The 13772-nt window shown below is 37.8% G+C and overlaps 1 protein-coding gene across 4 annotated transcripts in view; it reads left to right on the top strand.

The window, feature by feature from the left end:
- Positions 1-3602, top strand: part of TAF2 (TATA-box binding protein associated factor 2) — an 88371-nt gene extending 84769 nt beyond the window's left edge. For 2 of the 4 annotated variants that reach the window (XM_045805737.2, XM_045805739.2), the window contains one exon: positions 2127-3602. In XM_045805737.2, coding sequence (XP_045661693.1) covers positions 2127-2419 — 293 coding nt within the window. In that variant the 3' untranslated portion in view covers positions 2420-3602. The remainder of the gene's footprint in view (positions 1-2126) is intronic. The other 2 variants (XM_045805738.2, XM_045805740.2) reach the window with 1 other exon arrangement.
- The last annotated feature ends 10170 nt before the right edge of the window (positions 3603-13772 follow it).

A 13772-nucleotide genomic window follows, 5' to 3' on the forward strand; every position in this document is an offset into this window, starting at 1 on the left:
AACTAATTTAAGTCTCCTATTGTGCTTCTGGTTCACTCTGGGGTTTGTCTTTTTATTACTTGCTTGTACTTATTCAGATCCTTTCTTCTCAGCTAGTTTGTAAATGGCAGGAGGACTGAGATCTGTCCAGTTCATCACTATTGTCCTCAGTTCCCATATAGTTCCTGTTACTTGTTAAGTGAATTTGTGAGTCAGACAAATAAGGGAAGGGCATTTCAAGCATAGGAAGAAGCATTTACAAATTCACAGTTAATGACGGGCTACCCTTGAGTGCATAGAAGGTGATAGGGGAACACAAGACCGGAATGGTTGGTTCAGGACAGATTGTAAACTGTCAATGAAATCATTGCTGAAACTGATTTTTAGAGAACTTCTGTGGTGATGTCTATTTTGGTAAGAAGCATGGTTTGGGGCTAGTTTGGATCAAAATTAGTGCTGAGAATTTACTTTAAAAGTCCATTTTAGTGGAAAGCTTGTTTTTTTAGCTAGTTTGCATAAAACCTGTATTTTCAGAAACTGCTGCATTTAAGTCCAAGAAGTTTGGCTTTTATTCTGTTGGTAGAACCAACTGAGTGGTTTTTTGTTGTTGTTGTTTTTGTTGTTTTTAGAACCAGCTGAGTTTTTAAGCAGATGATTACGGGTAGCTTTGTTTTTAGGACGATCACTATGCAGCAAGGTCTTCCAGCCTAAACACTGTTAACATTGTGGGCATGAGAATTTTTTGTAGGAGCTGTCCTTTGCATGGTGTGGTGTCTGTGCATCCCTAGGCTCTACCCTTGGGAGGCCCATATCTCTTCTTCCTCCAGTCCTACCCCAGGTGTGACAACAAAGATGTCTTCAGATATTGCCAGATGACCCGCGTGGGGCAAAATCAGCTTCTGGGCAGCCGTGTAAAATATGGATTTGAGTATAAGACAGTTGATGCCTAGGAACCAGTTCACGGAAGACTAGTACACTGTTCAGATGAGGTGAGGTGCTCTGAATTCATAGGGGCAGATAAAAGAGAGATTTGTGCGTGAGAACCAACGAGATTTGGTAACCACCCAGATTTAGAAAGGTGGATATCTAACGTGATCCTCGGGCTTTCTTTCTTAGCTGGCTGCATGTATAGCAGTACCATCAGTCCAGAGTCCTACCGAGAGATGTCTTCCTTGGGGTGTGGCCCAAGGATTGCAGCATCAGGAGGAAGCAAGAAATTGTTGTATACTAGAGTCTGAGGACTACTGCTGTAGGTTCCCGAACTGATAGAAGGTTAAGTGGAAAGAACTTTCTGAAACATTCGATTTTTTTTTTTAGGTGAGATAAAAAGAAAGAAAATGCATGCTGAAGATTAACAGCAGAATCTGTTCAAGAGCACAGATCTCCTATTTCTTTCTTTCTTTTCTTTCTTTCTTTCTTTTTCTTCCTTTCTTTCTTTCTCTTTCTTTCTCTTTCTCTCTTCTCTTCTCTTCTCTTCTCTTCTCTTCTCTTCTCTTCTCTTCTCTTCTCTTCTCTTTCTTTTCTTTTTTCACTACTCTTGTCTTTAAGTAGAGATGTTCCCTTTATAGACTCACTGCCTTTTCTGGTTTTCTTAAGTGCACTGAATCTACTTCAAGAGTTCACTTTTGCGTATCTATTCCTAAGAAATTACCTTGAGGAACTATTGAAATGTGATTTTTGCTACGCTGTCATTATCAGTAACTAGCATATAACATGCTTCTGTGTGTGTAAGTGGTTCTTCGGGTGGCAAAGATAAAGTACTGCCATTGCCCTGCCCAGTACCTTAGGGTCAAGCTGTAGATGAAGGAGCTGCAGTTGAAGGATGAATGTGGATCTTAACTTATACACATGTAATCATTATTATCATTTCATAGTACTTTAAAACATAAATGCTAACTTTTAAAATATGGTTTGGTAACACACTGGTATATGTCGTAATTGGTATAAACCGTAAGAATTGAAATATTCCATTTCCTGGTCACAATGCTGAACTCTTCATCTGTGTGTGACTAATGGAATGTCTTATTTAGATACTTCTCCCATACCTAATTATTTCCATGGACGTGTTAAATACTTACGAGTCCCTCTTTTCTATACTGTCAGTCAACTCCCTCTTACTTTCATTTCACTTTCCTTGTTATCAACAGGAATTCATTTGGGTGTTTTTAATCTTGAAGGTAAAGAACAATCACCTTTGGAGATGAGTATGCATCCAGTTGCAACAGCTCCACTCTCAGTGTTTACTAAGGAATCTGCATCCTCCAAACACAGCGACCACCATCACCACCATCACCATGAGCACAAGAAGAAGAAAAAGAAGCACAAACATAAGCATAAGCACAAGCACAAGCATGATAGTAAAGAGAAGGACAAAGAGCCTTTCACTTTCTCCAGCCCTGCCAGCGGCAGGTCTATTCGTTCTCCTTCTCTTTCAGACTGAGAAGGGGACAAAGGAGACTTTGCCTCAGTGTCCAGAAGAATATATATAACTAAAGCTTTGTCCTCTGTAAAGAATGATAAAAGGAAACAGACAAAAAAATAGTTGCCTTTCTCATAGAAATTCAGAATCCATGTAAGTTCTAAACATTTGATTTATGTTATTTATGCAATTGAGATTTAATTAGAAAAATGTTTTATAGTTCTGAATAAACCATTTCATCCCATTTCCTTCTTAGAACACACACACACACACACTCACACCAAACTTCATAAAGGCCCTCGTATCCACTGGCAATTCCCATTCACATCATGGTCTTCATGTGTACTGCCAAAATCAATTATGTTTTAAAGTCTTTGATGGATGTTATGGGGCAAAGTTATGTTTTAAACAAGCTACTGCCAGATTTGTGGTGAAACTACTATTTCCAGTGAAATATTATATAACACTATTTGGAACTACTGAGAAAAGACCGAGGCTTTTCTATAGGAATCTTCTGTATTACACAGTATTGTTTGTGTTAACCGTAGAGGCTAAACATCAGAATTTGTGAACAGGAATACATGGTATTTTCTTTTGCCCTGAAATACTGAAATTTCCAGAAGCAGCTCTTTTTTAAAAAAATTTTTTTTGGATAGCATTTTTGATAGTGCATTTGGGGATTATGATGTTGGAATTTAATAGAACTCTCAAAGCCACAGTTCTCAAATCAAGATGTTTAAATTATAAGTTCTTTTTTTCATTAAGTATAAGTGAATATGTTCATATATAGAATATGTTTGCTAAATTGGGCAGTTTACACACCCAACACATAATCTAAAATTATTTCTGTATAACACAAAGTCTGATCCCTAAAAAGGTGTTTATATGGTGTTTACTAACTCAGACATAGACAAGTCAGCCCTCATGTGAGTATACCAGAAACATTTAAAAATATATGAAACATTTTGGTTTCACCTAAATCGTTTGTGTGTTTTTGTTTTTATTTCTGAGTTTGCCATGTGCTTTATTGTTTGTTTGTTTAAAATGTTTTTTATACCTGTTCTATTTTTATCGTTTCTCTTACCATTAGTTTGACAAAGTATTTCTTCCGGAATAGATGATTCAAAGGGATCCAATAATGTTGGACTTTTAAATATACTTTTAATTGTGTTTAACTTGTTTAATAAATAACTTTTTAAATTGACCATTCTACCTTTGTATCTTTTTATATCTTTGTTCCCCTTCTCTTCCTGTGTGTATATAAGGTACCTGTCCACAGAGCTCTCTGCACGCCTTGTGGATAGGCGGGGTTTGAGCTGGCCTTGCTAGGGAGAACGATTTCAGTAGAGATGGGGAAAGTTCTCTCAGTAGAAGCAGCGGTGTCAAAAGTATGGAGGAAAGCAAGGGGATGTTCACGAGTTGTAAAGCAGTGCAGTTGACTTGGAGTCTAAGTGCAAGAGGGAATGTGATCAGATGTTGAAGGGCCTAAACAGCAGTTATTTCAAGATTCCAATAAATTCAGTGTTGGCCCACTGAAGTTATTTTTGGAAAATGGATTATTTTGTGTTACAGTGTGTAGTGTGATACCATATATAGAATTCCCAACTTTGAAAATAGTAAGGATATATTTCAAAATAACTATTAGTGTTGTAGGAAGATGGTGACAAATAATAGCTACCTATATAACTTAAGGACGACTTGTATATCCAGGATTGTACGAGGAACTGTATCTTACGTATGTCATTTCTAAATTGAATATTTATATTGGATGTTTCTTGGGAGGCACGTTTTTTTTGTGGCAAGCTTTCAGTGTTTTCAGCTGATGGTTAGGAGCAGACAACACAAGAATTATTCATATTTTTGAAATATGTAATTACACCCAAACAACACAGAGTTCTAGTGTAAGTCTCCCCAGTATCCTTCCCCCGAAGCAGTCACTGTTGACAGTATTACGTGTGTCTTTCCAGAGCTAGTCTGTACATGCATCTATACAGTAGGGACATTTTTTTTTTTAACAAATGATAATTTGTAGAAATTTTTAATTTTGATAGAGTTTACCTTTTATGACTACACATTTTGTGTCATACTAACAAAAGTCTTTCTTATTCCATGATTATAAAAGAATTCTCCCATTTTTTTTTATTGGTTTTAAAGTTTTGTGTTTCAGGTTTCTGTCTAACTAGAATCCATCTGGAATTTATTTTGATAGAATATAGGAGGTAGAGACCCAGCCTTTTTTTTCCCCCCTTCTAGAAAGCTACCCAACAGTATGTATTTAAAATTTACTCCGTCTTTTTGGGGTGTCTGACTGGTTTATTCGTTCGAGCAAGTGACTCTTGGTCTTGGGGTTGTGAGTTTGAGCCCCACGTTGGATGTAGAGTTTACTAAAAAAAAAACAAGTTAAAAGAAAATAAAGCTCCCGTCTTTTCTCTCTGGATTTCAAGTGTTGTATACTAAATTCCCTTATCGTTGGGGTCCGTTTCTGGACTTGGCGGCTGGTTTCGTGGATCTGTCTGCTCATCTGCCAGTGCTATGCTGATGAGATCATTGCAGCACCATGCTGTGTTTTGATATGGTAGAGCTGGTCTCCCTTCATCACTTTTCATAATCTTTTTGCTGTTCCTGTGGGTTATTTTCTTTTTCTCATTGACTTACTAATTTGCATACAGTAAACCTCACTTCTTACGTACATTTTTATGGGTTCGACAAATGCTTGGGCTTGTATCTCCAACCACCAATTTCATCACTGCAGAATTCACTTGTGCTGCCCCTCTGTAGTCAGCTCCACCACCCAATCCCTGCCCTCCACTGGCAGATTTTCCATCCCTGTAATTTTGCCTTTTTGTAGATTTCTTTTTCTACATAAATACTAGAATCAGGCTTTTTAGTCTCTCCATGAAATTGTTTTCGTAGTTGGTATTGTTTGTGTGTTAAGAGTTAACTTAGAATTGGTATCTTGATGTTGATGATTTGTATTAGTGATGCCATTAGTCCTATCTACTAGAACAGTATTTCTTTTTAACTTCATTATAAGGTAGTTTATGTTTGGTATTCTATGAATGATGTCTTCTCATTATAAGGTTATTTTATGCTGATTTTGTGCTTACCTACTGCATTAATCAGGGTTCTCGAGAAATATATGTGTGTTTCTTATAAGGTATTGACAGTTTTGGAGGCTGAGAAGTTCGACGTTCTGCTGTCAGCATGCTAGAGACCCAGCAAAGCTAGTGGTGTAGTCCAAAGGCCTGAGAGCAAGAGAGCTTACAGTATAGATTCCAGTCTGGATCTGAAGTCCTGAGAACCAAGACATAAGGGCAGTAGATCCCTGTCCCCGCTCTCTGTCAGACAGAGAGGGGACTCAGCCTTCCTCTATCTGTTGTTCTGTTGAGGCCCATCCACATTGCCGAGGGACTGTCTGCTTTACTCCTTCCACCAATTCAAATGCTAATCTCTTCCTGAAATACCCTTACAGACACACCCAAAAATAATGTTTAACCAGCTATGTGGGCATCCCTTGGCCCAGTCACGTTGAAAAGCATCCATATCTGTAAATGATGATAATTTTATTACCTCTTGTCTCATGGTTTGTAAATTCAGTTTTCTAATTTATTTTTTTGTCTAACTTCATGCTGAATTGGCCTTAGAGCTGCTGGAATGGCAACTGTCTTTGATCATCTTGCATCGTGCTTCTCACCCTCTGCCTCATAGGTTATGAATTTGTGTTTCACATTTCTTCACCTTTTTTGAAGTTGAAGTTTACAATATTTATTTCTTGTCTCCTTATTTCTTTTGGGTGATTATGAAGGAGAGAATGGAGAAGCTACCTTACTACCAAAGTCTTACAAAGTCCTGAAAAAGACATTTTGATCAAAGTATCATCCTTCCATCGAAATCCTTGTCTGATAAATAGCTGGAAAGCTACTTAGTTCCCCCATGCTCCTCTTCTAATACATCTCTTTATGTTTCCAAACTTTTACTCTAAATAAATGAAATTTCTTCATATCCAATGTGCTCCAGCCCAAGTGGGACTGTCCTTCTTTCAAAGGTCTCGACTTCTGGCATCCTGCCTTTGAGTGTAAGCTGGACTTTGTGACTCACTTCCAAAGGATAGAGTATGGAACGGGAAAATAGGAACTTTCCAGTTAAAGCTGACAAATGCCTCATTAACCAAGTGACCATGGTAAACAGCACTAGTGGTAAGTATGTTAATATGCCCTCATTAGTATGATGTGATGAGAAAGGCACCTCTGTGGGTATAAAACCCCACAATGCCAGTCTATCTGGATAATCATGAGAAAAACATCAGACAAACCCAACTGCGGGACACTATAAAATTCCTACGGTTACTCCTCAAAGCCATTAAATTTATGAAAAACAAATGACAGACTCCCACCAGAGGAGATGAGGGAGACATGACAACAATGCAGTGAGTTTTCCTGGATCAGATACTGCAACAGAAGAAGAACATTAGTGAAAAAGCTAGTGAAATTCAAGTACATTCTGGAGTTTCATTAATTCACCGGTGTCAGTTTCTTAGTTTGGTGATGTTCAACCTTAATGGGAAACTGGGAGAAGGGTATGTGCGAATACTTGCGATGAACGAAGAGGTGCTCTTAGAATTGTAATCCTTCTCGGCTATGAGTGTGTATTTTGATCATTTTTATAACCTAAATTATTTACTTTTTGAAGAGATAAAAATTCATTTTCCTCACCTCAGGATTTTAGAAGAAAATGTACACACTTTTAACAGAGGAATATTTGGAGAAAGGTCAAAGGGAGCAATGATAAAGACCCAAAGGGTGACAACTGTAAAGTTTAGGAGCAGAAATATAAAAGAAGTTCTTAGAAGAAGAGAAGCGCAGGCTGAGGGGCTAGCCTTAAAAAAGGAAATTTTTTTTCTCTAATTGGATATTGTAAAAAAAAAAAAAAAGGATTTTACGATTGGAGATGATTGAGAAACTGCATATTCCCTCTTAGAGTTTCACTTAACCATCGGAGGCCTCTCACAAGTTCGAAGAATTTCTGTAGTAAAGAAACCTGTTAAACACCATATTTTTCCAAACTACCTGACTGTGGAACTTTCTTCTGTCACATCTATGAAAATCTAAGGAACACCTACTATAATTTTGGAAAATGCTATTTTTATGTGTGATTTTTAACGTTACCCTGGTATTTATACTATTTGGACTATTTGATCACTGAAATAGAGGTTTCTCAACCAATTATTCTAGAGAATTTATTGTCCCTTACAGGTCAGACCTTACTTAAGAATATCCGTACCGTTTAATAAAACAAAATGTAATTATTGAGAACCTCCTCTGTTCATCAGAGTATTGTGGCTTTTAAAGTTTCTTGGCAAACAGTGGTCCTTAAAAACATTTTTTTTAACTCTACCAACATGACTTAAACATAGTAACTGAATGGTGATACACCCAGCACTGTTTTTGTTTGTTTGTTTTTGCTAAAATAAACATTTCTCTTGGGTTAGCCCAGTAATCTCTAAACACTTTTGGTTGTTTACTTCATTAGTTAAAAAAAAAAAAAGAGTGCACATATCTCGTGTGTATATTTATAAAGTATGTATTAATACATAACAGTTTGGTCTTGGGTGGTAGTTTTTAAATCTGTGCTGACAATCTTTGTCTTTTCATTGGTGTATTTAATGTCATTCACATTTACAGTAATTACATAGTTTATATAGTTGGATTAATAGCTACCATATTCATCATAAAATTTTATAAGGAAGGATAAAGATGAAATAAATTATTTGTAAATGTCCTAAAGTTTGTGATACCTTCATACTAACTAATATCTTAAAACCCAATATAAACTTTATTCAAGGTTCATTAGTAATAAGCATTTGTCAATTTGTATTTCAAATTAATAATTTCTTTTTCTCTTCTCCAATCTGATTAGGGGCTAATAAAAATGTCCTGTATATTGTGCAATATTCTAGGTACTTCTTATGCATTAACTAACTTAATCTTAACAACAGCTATATGACATAGGCAGTATGATTATGATGAAGAAATTGAAGCATGGAAAAGTTAAGGTAAAGGTCACACAGCTTGTAAGTGGCAGCATTTGGATTCAAACCTAAGAACTTGGCTCTATTTGTTATCTCTTAGACTTGTACCGTCCAGGATAGTAGCCACTAGCCACATGTGGCAATTTAAATTTAAATTAAGTTTAAAAAATAAAAATTTAGTGTCTCAGTGTCACTAGCTACATTTCGAGTTTAATAACTTTATTTGGGTGGTGGCTGCCATGTTGGACAGCACCACTCTAGGACATTTTCATCAGTCCTATTGGACAGCACTGACTCAGGCAACTGGTCATCGTGTTTCTGTCTTGTGGTGTGGCTTTGGTAGAGCTCATGCTATGAAGCAAGCATTAGCTTAGCTCTTTTCAGTTGTTTGCATGTGCTTGCATGATTGGTATTGTCTTAAATCCAGTGTGTTTTGTAGAAATCTTTGAAAGACCATTGTCTACTTTGTGGTGTCTGGTTTAGTTAAAATCGGGTAATATAACCCATAAGTCCATTTAACTGGACACATATAAACTGCAATATGTCAAGATAGAGGAATGAGTGAAGATGCCACTGTCCCCAGTTCCTTGATGCTATGAAATACCTCACAATATTGTCTGACACAGGATCAGGAGACGATCTCAATGTTCATTTGTATGTAGATAGATAAATGTAAGTAGAGGCTCTAGTACAGTCTTCTATCTCTTGTATGCTCTTTGGCGTACACAAGCCCTCTACTTGGAAGGTCCCTAGTCTAGATCTTTGACCTTACGCTTTTGAGCTCTTTGTCCCTCTTCTGTGCCTTGCTCTTTTATCATTGTTCCTCTGTCTTCCTCTTTGCAAAGGAATAAGCAAAACTTAGGCTTGAGACTGGCAAGATTGTTGCTCAGCAGGGGAACTAAAATCTTAATGGGACACAGATGTTCTCTATGTGGAATACAGGGCCAGAAGGAGACAATACATGGAAGGAGGGAAATGAGAGTTCTTCAAAGTGGCTTTCTTTCATTCTCTTAAGAAAAGTCTTGGTTGCTTCTTTGACAAGATAAAAATCCTTAATGTCTTTTGCAAACACGTTTTCTGCTTTTAGTGCCATGTATTTTGTTTGATTGACTATTTCATGAGAACTTCTTTCCTCCGTGCAGTCATAAAAAATAATTACAACATTTTAACTGAATTTATCTTATACTGTGATAGAACCTGATATTTCTTTGTGTACATGTGAGACAATATAATAGGGATAAGTGTAATTTCACTTGCAAATACTTTTCATAAAGTTGTATACATAGTGTTTTAAAGCGAAAGATGGCAGGAAACAGGTAGACTTCATTACCTCTCAAGATTACACTGTGCTTCTCAGTAGGAGCATGATGGGGTGGCTGGGGTATTTTGTGTAGGACTGTCCCACAAGTTACTGAACATCTGACATTCTGGTCCCAGGGCACTAACCAGGCCCAGTCATTGGGACAATCAAACTCCTGGCCTATCTTCAGTGCTCCCCTGGGAGTGGGTACTATGGGATTTGAGAATTCTCGGACTAACTGTTCGCTACAGACTCTCATTACAAATCTCTAATTAAAATTAGATGAAAATTCCCATTCAAGAAAAAGCCTTATTGTTTCTAGTCACAGTTCCTCATTACGCATCTCCCATGAGCCTGGCACAGTGTTACATACCACAGGTGCATTTTCTTGTTTCATACTCATTGCACCATGTGAAATGATTGGCAGTATCCTTTTTTTACAGATGAGGAAACTCTTTAAGTGCATAGTATGATTAAAATTTGTCATCCACTATTTTGTAGGTACCTTCTATGTGCTAGGCACTGAGATAAATTCATGAACAAGAGGGACACAATCTTTGCCCTCACTGAGACTGCTTTTAGTTTATGCAGCTAAGTAAGTGGAAGCAACAAAGTTTTAACCCAGATCTGTCATTTCTTGAACTGCTTTTTATTTCTACCACCACTCCTACCCAAATTATCTTCTTTAAGAAGAATTTAGTGAGCCAAGCTAATCCTAATTGACGAGCTATAAATATATTTAGCAGACATCCAGCAAGATGCAATACACTTTAGGGTCTTTTTCCTCCTAGGGGTGGCTGGAGTGCATGAGTAGGAGTAGGACAGTGGACAGCCTGCATGGCTGTAGATAAGCAAGACCCTACCTTTTCCTGCCTGGAATGCTTTCCCCTTTTCTACAGAGTTTTTCCTGCCTAAGGAAGTTGTATCTGTTGAGACTCCACTAAAATACTTCCTCTGATACTTGGATTTTTCAGGTTCTAATCAACCAACCTCTATCTGTCCATCCTTCCATCCCTCCCATCTTTCTTTTTTTTTCTTTTTTTTTTTTTAAGATTTTATTTATTTATTCGACAGAGATAGAGACAGCCAGCGAGAGAGGGAACACAAGCAGGGGGAGTGGGAGAGGAAGAAGCAGGCTCATAGCGGAGGAGCCTGATGTGGGGCTCGATCCCATAACGCCGGGATCACGCCCTGAGCCGAAGGCAGATGCTTAACCGCTATGCCACCCAGGTGCACCCCCCCCATCTTTCTTTTCTTTCTCTCGTGCATACGATATTTTCGAATGCCCATTATTTTTCCATGTTCTAGGACTATGATAATAGAATCAACAAGACAGTCCCTGTCCTCAAAGATCACACCACTCAGAATTACTTCTTTCACTCCTTTCTCATTGCATGAGTAACTCATAGAGTGCTCATATAATTGTTTAGGTTCAGTTGTATCCTTCAGTGCTTTTACTATGATGGTATTTGTTTGGATCATTGATTAGGGTAACACTGATGTGTATTCTTAATTTGATTGGTGTTACAGTTATAAGTTTTGGATGCCAGGGTATAGATTGATATACAGAGTTTTGTAAAAAGAATTGCATAAAGAATGTTATTTCATTCCTACTTTAAAACACCGAGAAGTAAACACGGGAGGACTTTCTTTTCAACAGGCATATCTAGTTACCTATACCAGAGATTCTGTGTAACATGCACATGTTAGATATTAGGAATATAGTAGGAAAGAGGAAAGGACTCAGCAAATTGTTTGGGTTGAAAAATTCAAAAATTTTATTATTTCTTAAGATAAACTTTTACCCCAAAAACTTGTTACTTGGGTGTGTGAAGTCCTTCCCGTTTGATTATGACTCACCGAGGGCGGAGGTCATGTCATTATCCTGTTTATGACGCTTATTGTCCCTTAACTATCTAATGCCACTGCGAGTCACTCTTGGCACTAACCATGGGCTGTTTTTATTGAATTGAAAATGAAAGCAGAAGGTGTTTTTATCAGCCAGAGAGTCAGTAATACTGTGGAGAGATCATGGTTCTGGAAAACAGGAAACCTGAGTTTTATGTCCCAACTTCATGAGTGTCTCTTGTGATGGCCTCAAATAAATCACCCAACCTCAATGGGGTCAGTCAGTTTCCTTGAAAAACGAGAAGACTGGATAAGACTGTCTCAAAGTTTCCTGCCTGCTGCCAATCTCCTGTGATTATTCCATTACCATTATACCATAAATATCTAGACAAGGTCACATGGGTATAAGGAAGTCTAGGTTATAAAGTCCTTATTTCAATTTTTAAATATGGATAACCTTGATTTGTTTTATTTGAATTTTCTAGAGACAACTTATATTTCAGCCTCAGACCATCTGCGTATGCTCAGCCTTATGCATGAGATGTCATGTAGTTAGGTATGTGAACATGAAAGTTTTCAGTTGACAGTAAACAGTTTTCTCTTTTCTTAGCTCTTTGGACAGACCCAACTTTTCCCCCAGACCAGCTCACGGTGATGTTCCATCAGCCGCTATGATGGGCTTTTAGAACTTTTACAGAATACACAATCATCAAGCTCACCCCAAGTCAGAAGATATCATTGGATGTACGTAAGTCCCCTGCCTTCAAGGTATCTAGGTTCTAGTAATGGAGTTAAAATAAATATGTCAGGTACTTGACCCTGGAGTCTAAACAAACCATTGAGGTACTTTAAGGCAGACCATGAGGCACATGGGGGAAGCCTTGTCAAATTCTCTGCTCCAATTACAGATAAACACTGTAAAAATTTCCTAGTACAGATTTTTAATTGCTTGCATCCTGAAACTCCTGGGCCCTGCGTGTAATCCTACACCAGATTGTCCTTGAAACCCAGTGTCCAGAAAGTCCATCCGAGAAAACAATGCCGGGATGGACTCTGTGACCTAAATGTTAAGTTGTGCATGTCAAACAAGAAAAATTTGGAGGAGGCGGTAAGACTTTCGTAAAACTCATTCCATGGAAAGTACTGACTTTTGCTTTGAGAATAAGTATGTCCATCCTAGTAGCGTGGTGTTTAAAACATCCTTTTATGAAATGATGAAGGCAGTGGTAAGTGGTTTGTTGTGTGGGTGGTTGATTGTTGCTATGACTGTCAGTGTCACGTTCCTACTTGGCAAGGTCAAAGTTGATCATCCTTGCATTCCTCAAGAACAACGTGCATTGCCATGGGTGCTCTGTGGACGTAGATTGTGTCTTCACGAAACTTATCTTCTGCTCTTTCACCCTATGGGAAGCAGTAAAGTCAGCAATACCCCGCTCATTTTATGGTTAAGCAAACAGACTTGGAACCATGTGTTCTACATTTTCTATTAATGCAATACAGGCTTTTCCTGGCATTGATTAAAAATCTGCCCTCCACACACCTCTGTACACAGTAATTATATGTGTGGAGTTATTATATATGAGGTCACCAGACCTCACGTTTTCCTTACACCTTACAAATATGGAACCAAGTCTTTCATGCGGTAGGGGAGGCATCACCTTCAATATCATGGTTTTAATTCGTAATGGTAAGTTTTTGTGACTGAAAAGTAGAGATGTCTATTTTCCTGGCTAAGGCTTCTAACGTCTTTTGAATATCTTGCTTTGAGGGGACACTTTACACATCAGGTTTTGATTCTCATGCAGTTGTTTTCCATTCTGAGAGGAGCCAACTATTATCCTAAAAGGTCAGTATTTGGCTTCCATGCTTAATCAAACAATCGAGCTTCATGGCAATTTTTCAATTAAATTCAAGAGTTTCTTGTTAAATGCAGATGTCTTTCTGCAGCATCTTAGGTAGCTGCCTGGTGATTCAGAAGACTTAACCCAAGAGCTGGCTACTTCACTTCTTTTTCCACTAATTACTGCAGGGGCTCCAGCTGAGGCATACCTTAGCGTATCTATGGAGGAAAAAACCTTGAATATTAAGTAGAGCACAAAAAGGAGTTCAGGAGGAAAAGAACCCTTTAAATGCCTCTACCCAGTTGCCCTAATGACTTTATTTTAAATCGAAATGTAATTACCATACAGTGTTATATT

Source organism: Ursus americanus, chromosome 9 (genome assembly GCF_024610735.1).
Source record: "Ursus americanus isolate L20-20 chromosome 9, mUrsAme1.1.p, whole genome shotgun sequence".
Classification (NCBI taxonomy): domain Eukaryota; kingdom Metazoa; phylum Chordata; class Mammalia; order Carnivora; family Ursidae; genus Ursus; species Ursus americanus.